The 11,006-nt window shown below is 32.2% G+C and overlaps 1 protein-coding gene across 1 annotated transcript; it reads left to right on the top strand.

Moving 5' to 3' along the window:
* Nucleotides 1-8,986: 8,986 nt before the first annotated feature.
* Nucleotides 8,987-9,598, top strand: LOC148864466 (uncharacterized). The gene has a single exon (XM_088979839.1). It carries the CDS (start codon nt 9,166-9,168, stop codon nt 9,475-9,477), a length of 312 nt encoding a protein of 103 aa, XP_088835965.1. The 5' UTR covers nt 8,987-9,165; the 3' UTR covers nt 9,478-9,598.
* Nucleotides 9,599-11,006: the final 1,408 nt, after the last annotated feature.

The raw sequence follows: 11,006 nt of genomic DNA, 5'->3' as shown, positions 1-11,006 counted from the left end.
CGTTGTGATCTATTATTTTACTTAAGTGTGCACATTGTACCTAAAAATTTTTTATGATGATGATGACAATGATATTAAATAATATGTTTTCAATTTTTTTATAATTATTTTATATTTTTATGTTTATAAAAATTATTCTTATGATACATTTTTATTTAATATAATGAATATATAACATTCAAGATATGTTCATGTTTTTTATCATTTTTTTTTGTATTTTAATACTTTTGTGTGTTTTCATCTTTTGTAATTTTTATTATTTAATTATAACATCAAGGGTTGACACATTTGACCTAAAAGGTTGAATTGTTGATTCACCATAAAAAAAGCAACTCTATTTTTTGGTTTTTACGCCTAGTTTGGAAAGTGTACAAATACAAATATGTACAATGTAAATACACACTTAGAAATACAAAATAGAAGGCTTTGTACAATACACATTTGTATTTGTACTCTTTCCAAATTGAATATTATTTCCATCATCAATAAGAATAATGATTCTTTGTCACACATATTTTTCTTTAATATGGTTAATAAATATAAAATATTAGAGGTAAATGTTTTCTACATAATTTGTATATTTTTGGTGTTTTTATGTTCTATAATTTTTATTATTTAATTATGACACCATGGGTTGATATATTTGACTTGAAAGGTTGATTTGTTGATATACCACCAAATAGGAGAATAGCTTCACTTTTGAGTTAGTTTTAAATTTTGTATTTTATTTCCATTATCAATAAAAAGATTAAAAACAATTCTTACTTATCATGTTTAAATTTTTATATGATCAATATAAAATATTAGAGATGCATCTAAATGTTTTCTACAATGTTTTTATATTTTTGTATTTATATGATTTTTTTTTTAATTTTAATATTTAATTATGAGATCAAAGGTTGCCGACATATAATCCATGATTTTGTTTTTTAAATTTTATTATTTAATTATGAGACCAAAGGTTGACATATATAACCCAAAAGGTTTAATTGTTGACTCACCACTGAGAAAATAATTTTATTTTTGGGTTGGTTTTAAATTCTATATTTCATTTTCAACATTAATAAAAACAACTATTATTTATTACACTTATTTTTATTTGATATGATTAATATAGAAGATTAGATAAGTGCCTAAATGTTTTTTCTTTACAAATTTCTGTATCATTACATATTGTTTTTACGTTTTTTATGTTTTTTAATTATGATATCAAGGGTTGACACATTTGACTCAAATGGTTGAATTGTTGACCCACCACTATGGATTGGTTTTAATATATTTCATTCCAACAAGAATAAGAATGATTATTATTTATCATACATTCATACTTATTATTTTTAATATGATTACTATAAAACATTAGAGATGTGCCCAATTTTTCTATATTTTCTTATTTTTTATATTTATTTCTATTTTAAAAGTTTTTTTATTTCATTATGACATCATAGATTAACCCATTTGACTTGATGATTAAATTGCTTACTTTCCACAAAGATGGAAGAATGGTTCCATTTTTGGGTTAATTTTAAAAAGCATGTATTTTATATCATTAAAAGTATTAGACATAAAAGTAATTGATAGAATGCATTGGTGACAAAATAGCTTAAATATAGGATTTAATGAGAGAATAAGAGTCAATGCTCTAAATATAAGACTTAATGAGAGAAAATTGAATGAGAAAAAATGTAGTAGTTTAAATTACATTTTGTGGCATCATAATTAGAGATAGACCAAATTAAAGAATAGGGATATTTTAGTCAAGAGTAGGATTCAATGAATGATAATAGGAGTTAATACTTAAAATATAAGATTTAATGAGAGGGATTTGAATGAAGAGAAAGTAGTTGTTTAAATTACAATTCTATCATTGCAATTAGAGAGGGATTAAATTCAAAAATTTGGGGTATTTTAGTCAAACAAAAGTTCTATTGTTATTCACACTTTTAATAATAACAAGTGTGCACGTGCTTTGTACATGGCAATTCCATGTGATGATAATGATATGAATAATATATCCAAAATTTTATATAATATTCATGTATTTTTATTTTTATATTTTCTGTTTTTCACTATTAATCATATATTGATTGCAAAATCTAAATCTTATTATGTAAGCACCTCATATTTGGCTGGAAGTTTTGAGTATCATTTACATACCTTTCCACTTAGATGGATTCTTCTTTTTGTAATGTTTTATCTTCTTAGTGTATTTTTTTTTGTTCATTTATCAAAAAAATGTAAAATTTAAAGAGAGAAAATTGAATAAGGTGAAAATTGTAGTTCAAATTACATTTTAAACCATACAATTAAATGGGGATTGAATTCAAAAATGGTTATTTTATCCAAAAGAAAGTTCCATATTCTTATTCATATTTTTAATAGTAGTGTAAATATGGAGTTATAGATGTGTTCACTTTTTTTTTTTTTATTTATGTGTGTAAAGTAATATTGTTATTTACACATATTTTTTTTGTTTAATATGATAAATATAGGATATTATACATGTGCCCAATTTTTTTTTGTAAAATTTATGTATTTTTTTATTTTGTGTTTTTATATTTTATTAACTTCTATTATTTAATTATGACATTAAAGGTTTTTTTTTGTTAAATTAAAAAAAAAAACTTTTGCTGTTTATTACACTTGTTTTCTAATTTGATTAATAAAAAATATCATAAATGTGTTTATTTTTCTACAATTTTGTAATTTTCTAGATTTATTTTTATTTAAAATTTTTATTATCTAGCTATGACTTCATGGGTTGGCCAATTTGATTCCAATAGTTGAATTGCTTAGTCATCACTAAGATGAAGAATGGTTTTGTTTTTTAGTAAGTTTTAAAATATACGGGTTTATATTATTAAAAGTATTGGATATAGATCTAATTAGTAGCATTTATTAGTGAAAAAATAACTTAAATATGATATTTAATAAGAGAGAATGTGAGTTAATACCTTAAATACAAGAGTTAACGAGAGGGGATTAAATGAGGTGAAAAGCATTAATTGAAATTACATTTTCAACCTTCATAAGTAGAGATGAACTAAATAACAAATGTGAGCATTTTAGTCAAGAAAATTCCACACCCTCATTCGTACTTTTTATAGTATAGATATAGATGTAGATTTTACTTCAATTGCATTAATGGTGTCAATTTAGTTAATGCATTGGGTAATATTTTTTTTTTACCATAATGTATTAAATAGATTTAAAAAAATCATTTTTACCCTTTTTAAGTGTAGTTAACAGGAAAATAGGAGGGTACTTTACATTATATGAAAATTATAGAAACAATGTTAGGCCATTCATACTTTTTATAGTAGTATAAATATGAAACTTGGGTAGGCTCTGATTGGGATTTTGTCAAAATTTGAATAGGCCCATCCTGAAAACCCAACTCAATAAAATATAAAATCCTAAAATTTGGGTATCCAACTTACAAGCTTATTGTTTTTAGGGGTGTAAATGGGTCAAATTCGAATCGAGTGAAGCAATATCCAAATTTGATATATGATAGATATTAAAAATTAATATTTGAATTCAAGTTCGATTAAATATTCAAAAATTCAATTCGATTCAACTAATTAATTATTTTAGGTAATTAATAAATATATAAAATGAATATTTTATTTATATAAAGTATATAAATATATAAATTATTTATATAATTTAATCATTATATATAAAATGTTTAAATATTTTATATATAAGAATTAAATAATCAGTCGAATTCATATATTTATCAAACCGAATCAGATCATATCCAAATTCAAATCCAATTAGCTATTCGATATGAATAGAATATTCGAACTCAACCAATTAAATATTCAAATTATGCAAATTCAATTCGATTATATCGAATCTCAAACTTAAAATTGGATTTCCATATACCATTGACAGTCCTAACTTAAAATTGTATCATAGATTTTGCCTTCTATGTAACGCAAACGGTGCAAAAAATTTTGCCAATAAATATATGTTGCTGATTTGCTGGAGACAGGCTAACCAAAATAGGTCATTGGGCATTGCTGCAGGAAATAGTAGATTGTGATCCAACGTTCCATCCCTTTCTAGTTTTTTATGCATATTATCACCTATAAATTATAATATCAAAATTTCACCTACAGTAGGAGTTTGTCGAGATGGGGGCAGCATCTCTCTCTTTCTCCATCACTCTCCCATCTCTGAAAGCGAAATTGTTTATGAGAATTCTCTGCCACTCTTTCCCCCTGCGTCACTCCATCGTCAGGGTTACGCCACATAAATTGTTATTTCATGTTTATCGTTTAAACCAGTCTGTCGTTGATCTGAACGATCGAACCATTTAGCCTAAAAAGTAAAAATCATTAAAGTAATTGGTTCTGTTTTATTCTAAACTTAATATTTGATCAAAAACTATTAAATTAAATAATAATCCATTAATCCGAGTGATCAAACCATTAATTCCATTTGATCTATTCAATAATTTTTTACTCTTTTTATTTTTTAAATTAGAATAAATCATTCATTTGAACCAAATGGTTAAATCATCAACCCGAAAACCAGTAGCCTTGCTCTAATCACGAGGGCACAACTTGAGCATGATCTATGGGCGAATATTGCATGAACTTATCTATAACACCCACCATTTATTATGATGTATACTACAGTATATAGTCTTTTCTTATTATATATAGATGATGTTTCGTGGGGGCCTCATGTGTAATGTGGTTGAGGAGTTTTCCGTATTTTTTTAGTACACTGGGAGTCTGGGACTGGGTCTTTTCGCAGCAATAGATGATAATTAATGGTTAAGCAAGGACGAAATCTAACTTCATACTCAAATCTTGCTTCTCTAACTGATCCCACCTCCAGAGTTCAGATGTTGCTTGGGATTCTCACTTTTATCATAATCTTTACACCACGAGGATTATTATTAGGCTTATTATTCTTTATTTGGACTTAGACCTAAGACGTCTTTGGTTGGATGCTCATGTTATAAGAAAAAACTGTAGAGCTGAGTTGGTAAATGAAATCTCGTGAAGATAGTCTTTCCTAGTTCTTGATCTATCTGCCTAACTTCTTCATTATTATAAATGGATTCCACAATGTCATTGCATGTACTGTTTTCTTTTTTTAATTGTAAGGACTACTTTAAAGAAAATGGTAAATTTTTTAAACTATCTTTATGGTTTATTTATTTGACTAAGTGTATTTAAAAATTGATTAGCTCTATCCCTATTGTTTTTGACAATTAACTAACTCTACCCTTACCATTAACATCCATTAATATTCTGTCAAAACCAGAATACATGTGAGATGTGAGACCATATGACATTTAAAATTCTTTTAAAACCCAATATTATCCTCTCCCTCCTCTCCTTCCTCTGACCGGCAACACCTTCCTCCTCAAACCAGAGTAGCAAATCTGGATTTTGATGGTTGATGGTGAAAACGATTGAGTTCCTGGTAATATTTGTTTTGGCCCATTTCCATTCTCTTCTTTTTATTTTGGAAGTCTTTAATCTTCCGGCAGCCTCCTCTCCTCCTCTTAGTTTTTTTTTTTTTTTTTATTTTTTTTTTCATCTATAGTTGCCACTGCAACTCCAACAGTGGCAGTGTTTTCAATCTCATTCTCACCGGCAACAGGAGAATACAAGAAAGACAAAGTCGAACTTGATTTGCTTTCAAGCACTTTTCTGGCATTGAATCCATGCCTCGTCCGAAGAAAAATTCTTCAAGGGGAGGGGGGAACAGGGCAATATGAGTCATCTTTGATAGAAAGCAAACGAGTGTCGAAGACGAGTCATCTTCGATAAAGAGAAAACAAGTGTCAAAGACGAGTCATCTTCAACAGAGGGCAAACGAGTAATCTCTCTCTCTCCCCTCTTCTTTCACTTCATTCTGCCACCGCCGCTGCAACTTATAGCAGCGGATTTGGTACTTCTCCTTCCACCGCTTCCTACACCACCACTCCACGCCATTTTCAGACATTATCTCTCTCTCCTTCTCTCTCTTTCTCTCTCCCCTCCTCTTTCATTTCCTCCATTCTGCCATCATTGCTGCGCAAGTTGCAGCGGTGAATTTGGTACTTCTCCTTCCACTGCTTCCAACACCACCACTCCACGCCATTTTCAGACATTATCTCTCTCTCCTTCTCTCTCCCCTCTTCTTTCACTTTCTCCATTCTGCCATCATTGTTGCAAGTTGCAGCGGCGGATTCAGTACTTCTCCTTCCACCGCTTCCAACATCATCACTCTTACACCATTTTCAGACATTCTCTCTCTCTCTCTCTCTCCTCTCTCTTTCTCTCTCCCCTCCTCTTTCACTAACTCTGTTCTGCCACTTATAGTAGCCAATTTGGTACTTCTCTTTCCACCGCTCCCAACACCACCACTCCGCGCCGTTCTCAGACATTATCTCCCTCTCCTTCTCTCTCTTTCTCTCTCCCTCCTCTTTCACTAAATCTGTTCTGCCACTTATAGTAGCCAATTTGGTACTTCTCCTTCCACCGCTCCCAACACCACCACTCCGCGCCGTTTTCAGACATTATCTCCCTCTCCTTCTCCCTCTTTCTCTCTCCCCTCCTCTTTCACTTACTCCGTTCTGCCACCACCACTGCAACTTGCAACAGCGGATTTGGTATTTCTCCTTCCACCACTCCCAACGCTCCCAACACCACCACTCTGTGCCATTTTCAGACACTATCTCTCTCCTTCTCTCTCCCCTCCTCTTTCACTTCCTTCGTTTTGCCACCACTAAAGGGAGTAGAAACAAGAAACAATCGAAATGAATCCCCATTGTTGGTCATCGACTAATAAATTACTTAAATTCGTCGAAATCGTAGATTCCCAGGTAAGAGTTATTGGAGATTCTTGGTGGAAGCAAAATCTGGTTCGCGGTAACCCATTCACCCGATGGTATTTGTTCTCCACTTAGGTTCAGATTGATTCTCCATGGTTCAACTGAGTTCACTCAGGTTTAGACAAAAACATTTGATGGTTCTCATCGGGGTTTGGAAGGAGGAGAGAGAGAGGTCGAATGTTTTGAGTTAAAACTTAAAACGAGGGATAGATCGGTCGAGTGTTTGAGTCTAAGATTAAAATGGTCATTTTATATTTTTTATCCATGTTTAACGATTCTGATAATGTTTAGACAATTGTCAAAAACAATAGGAGTAGCATCAATCAATTTTCAAATAATAAAGATACACTTAATCAATTAAGTGTATATGATTATGATAATGTTTTGATCAATTACAACTCCATGTGTTTTAGTGAAAATCCACCTGTATTATCCATGAATTCATAATAAATCATAAATTAAATAAATAATACACTATCAACTGTCAACTTTAACGTTGAAAATTTTCTTTTACGGTTCTACCCTCAGACCTGATAAATTAAGTGGTGTAACCCTTCAAGGCCTGTGGATCAGTTGGGAGAGAATCCTTTGCTGGCCCAATAAGATGGCACCAACTAAGTCTGGTCACATTATTAAACAGTTTGAAGGAAAAGCAAAGTAAGAGACGAGAACAGAAGTAATAATTCTTCTTTCCATTTGCTTTGACTCTTATCTCACCTCACTACTGTACCATCTGCCATCGTATTCGCTTTTACTGTTTTTTGAAATAACTTTTACTTAGAAATAAGTGGAGCTATCACGTGTGGTGGATTTCTTTTTACATTTCTAGTTCAACTTTGAGCAAAATTTATAATCTATTCTACCGAAACTGATCCAACATAATTCAGATGTGATGAATGATAGGCTTAGTTTGGATTATCATGTAAAAGTATATTAATGACATTTTACATTGAACCATATAATAGTTGATAATTACATTTTAAAAATTGTGATAAAAAAGTATAAAATTTTATATGGATAAAATTGATGTAGTATTTATATCGATTCATGATGTAAAACTCCACTCCAAGTTTCAATAAACTAAACCAGAGTGGAATTTTATATGGGTCTTCATTTATACTCCTTCCAAATGTTAACAAAACCGTAACATTGTAAACTTTTACATCATTCTTGATTTATACCAATTTTAAATGCAGCCATAATCACAAAAATACTTCATTAATTGAAAAGACTTTATTATTATTAAAGATTTTAAAGATAAATACATGTTGTAAATATATACTCTAAAAAAATATCAATAAAAGATAAATAGACCATGTAACATTTAAGATAACTAAAAATTATCAAATGCATGATGCTTATGTCTCAATTTTGTAATCATTTTAACTTGTAAGTCATGAGGCCCTAGTCTCTCGGAAGCCCAAATCCTCGGGCTTACCTCAGCACCAGTGGATTTGCAGGTCCTCTGCATCTTACAGCAGGATACATGAACGGGATCTAAGCAAATTCACAGCCCTAAACAAAAGGAATCCTGTTTTCTCGGATGACAGAATTGGAGAGACTCGACCACCGACAGGCAACCAGAGTAGTTCGGATTTTCCTATTAAGCAGTAACCTACCTAGCAGCTGTATATAGGCTTCTGGGCCATGAAATCTCTCCCTCTAGCTGGTTGTCGGTTGTTCATCACTTCATCTATCTGCAGCTTAGTCCTCTTTTATTTCGTGTGTCCAGAAATAAAAGTCGGTGAGCTTTGAACCTCAGCTGTCCAGTACTCTACTACGTCCCACTTCCACGTAGGGAAAGGGAGAAATAAACATATAGACTAATGATAACAGTACATTAGAGTCCTTTTCTAATGGATCGAGGAATCGATAACGACATGGTTGGTTGGTGTGTGTGGTCTTCTTTCTTCCCAAAATCACTCATTCTTTATGTAGAGAATCAATCAAACGTCCAGAAAAAAGGAGATTAAAACAACGGAGTTATTGTTGAAATTCAAAATATTGATATCGAATGATAGAAGAAAAGTCTACGTACTTCTCCCTTTTGATTTGACGAAATCAATAGAATTATTACTCAACAAAGTATTTAATTTGCATTTTCTTTAAATTAGTAAAATAAAATCTGGGTTCCTTTATATATCCATCTGCACTCACTTTCCTCCTCGTGATGAATGGTCACAAGGTGAAACCTCTGTCTGAACCACTTACTGGTTGTCGCTAAGGTGGTCTCTGAATTTCCCCTCTTATTCGTCTTCTAAGCCTTTAGATTTCTCTCGTATTGAAAGTGCGAGACAGATCGGGATTGCTCGGATCAGGATATGGGCAATTGCATAGATACATCATGGACGCATGATCAACAAAGAGAGAGGAAAGAACGGCAAGAAGATGAAGAACTGAAAGCAGGTGGTGTTGGTAAAGAAGGCCACATTGGGAAGGGTGGTTTAAGGGTGAAGATAGTGTTGACAAGGGAGGAGCTGGAATGGTTGATTTCTCAGTTGAAGGAGAAGGAAGGGAGAAAATTGGGGGACATCATGGGAGAGATAGAGAATGGCAAAAGAAAGGCTGAAGCGTGGAAACCCTCTTTGGAGAGTATCATGGAGGGTCCCGAGGTACATGAAATGGATAGATGAATCCTCCTTTTCTCTCTCTTTTTCTTCTCTCTTTTTTCCCCTCTTCCTGTCACTCATTCTACTTTGTAAAATGAGCAAAACTTGTAATTTAAACTTTTTGCTTTTGCTTGTCTTCCCTTTAGATTTTCTTTTTGTGTATTGCTTTTCTTCATGGACTGTTAAGTTCTAACCCAGCAGGCCACATGTAGAGAGAGAGAGAGAGAGAGCCAGAGGATAAGATCGCCACAAACGCAAATAAACCCAAAACTGAATAATAATTAAATAAAGACAAGAACCCAGAACTGTAGTCAATGAATGTAATTAGGTTGTCTGAGCTCGGACAGTGCAATTGGTAAATTTAATAATTTTCTACACGAATAGGAATGCAGGTAATTGGACTGTTGATGCAAACAACTTCAAGTTTCTGGACTACAACTTATTTTATTTCTTGGGTTGGTGATCGTCGCAACTTTGCCATATCGAACGCTGCTCCGAACTATTAACTTTCAGTAAATATTGTCATTGATGTCTTCGACTTTAACACGATCATCAACTCATCCACACGAATACCTGTTGGGATCAGTTCAGTTGGTAGGCTTTCTCACTGTTTGTAGCGCAGGCCTGGGGGGTCAAATCCGGCTGCAACGACGGGTAGGGGCTTATGGGTAAGGGTGTCAATGGACCGGTTTTTGGATTGGACCCCGTCCAGTCTAAAATCAATTTGGACAGATTGAACTGACCAAAAAGACAGTGGGTTGAACCAATCCAGTCCAAAATATTTATTAGATTGGACGGAACCTGGTCCGTCTGTAATAAATTTATACTGGATTTGATTGGATTAAGTAAATATACAGTCATTGATTTAAGATAAGAATATAGATGTCAATAGACTGGGTTTGGGTTAAACCAATTTAAATTAAAATGAATTGGAACAAATTGGACTTGTTCAAAACGGTCCAAATTATTCATTGGATTGGATTGGACTTGGTCCATTTGTAATGAACTCACATTGGACTGAATAGGATTGGACCAAATCCAGTCCAATCGACACCCCTACTTATGGGTGTTCCCCTTTATCCTAGGTAACTGTAGGGATGGGAAGGGGGTAAGTTTGGGGAGAGTTTTGTAAATTTTAGATCATATCCACCTCTCTAGATTTCTCAACCTGTACCTTCTTCGAAAAAATCCACCTTGCACATGAAAATGTAAAACCCTCCCCGCATTTGATGGTGGGGCAAGTGGTTGGCAGGTTGGGTCTAGAACCCACATCAAATTTCGTACTAATATATATTCATATTGTATATAAATAATAAACAAGTAAAATAACATGAGTATAAATCAAAATTTTCAATTATTAGATTAAAACATGTAAAAAACATTTAAGCTATCAGTTATACTTAACATAAAATTCAAAATATTATTAAAATCAATAAGTAATTAATACATAATTTCATGTCTTTCAACAATATGCGGGTCAAGGAGAGTTGGGTTTAATTTAATGCCATACCCTACCCGGATTGTATAGGTTGTAAAATCCTAGAACCCATCCC

The sequence above is a fragment of the Nelumbo lutea genome, chromosome 3 (genome assembly GCF_056320005.1).
Source record: "Nelumbo lutea isolate HS-2025 chromosome 3, American lotus-T2T, whole genome shotgun sequence".
NCBI lineage: Eukaryota > Viridiplantae > Streptophyta > Magnoliopsida > Proteales > Nelumbonaceae > Nelumbo > Nelumbo lutea.
This window is presented reverse-complemented; position numbering and strand designations above follow the sequence as displayed.

Excerpts from the sequence above, each read along its gene's own strand:
- LOC148864466 (XM_088979839.1), top strand. The coding sequence starts at position 9,166 with ATGGGCAATTGCATAGATACATCATGGACGCATGATCAACAAAGAGAG.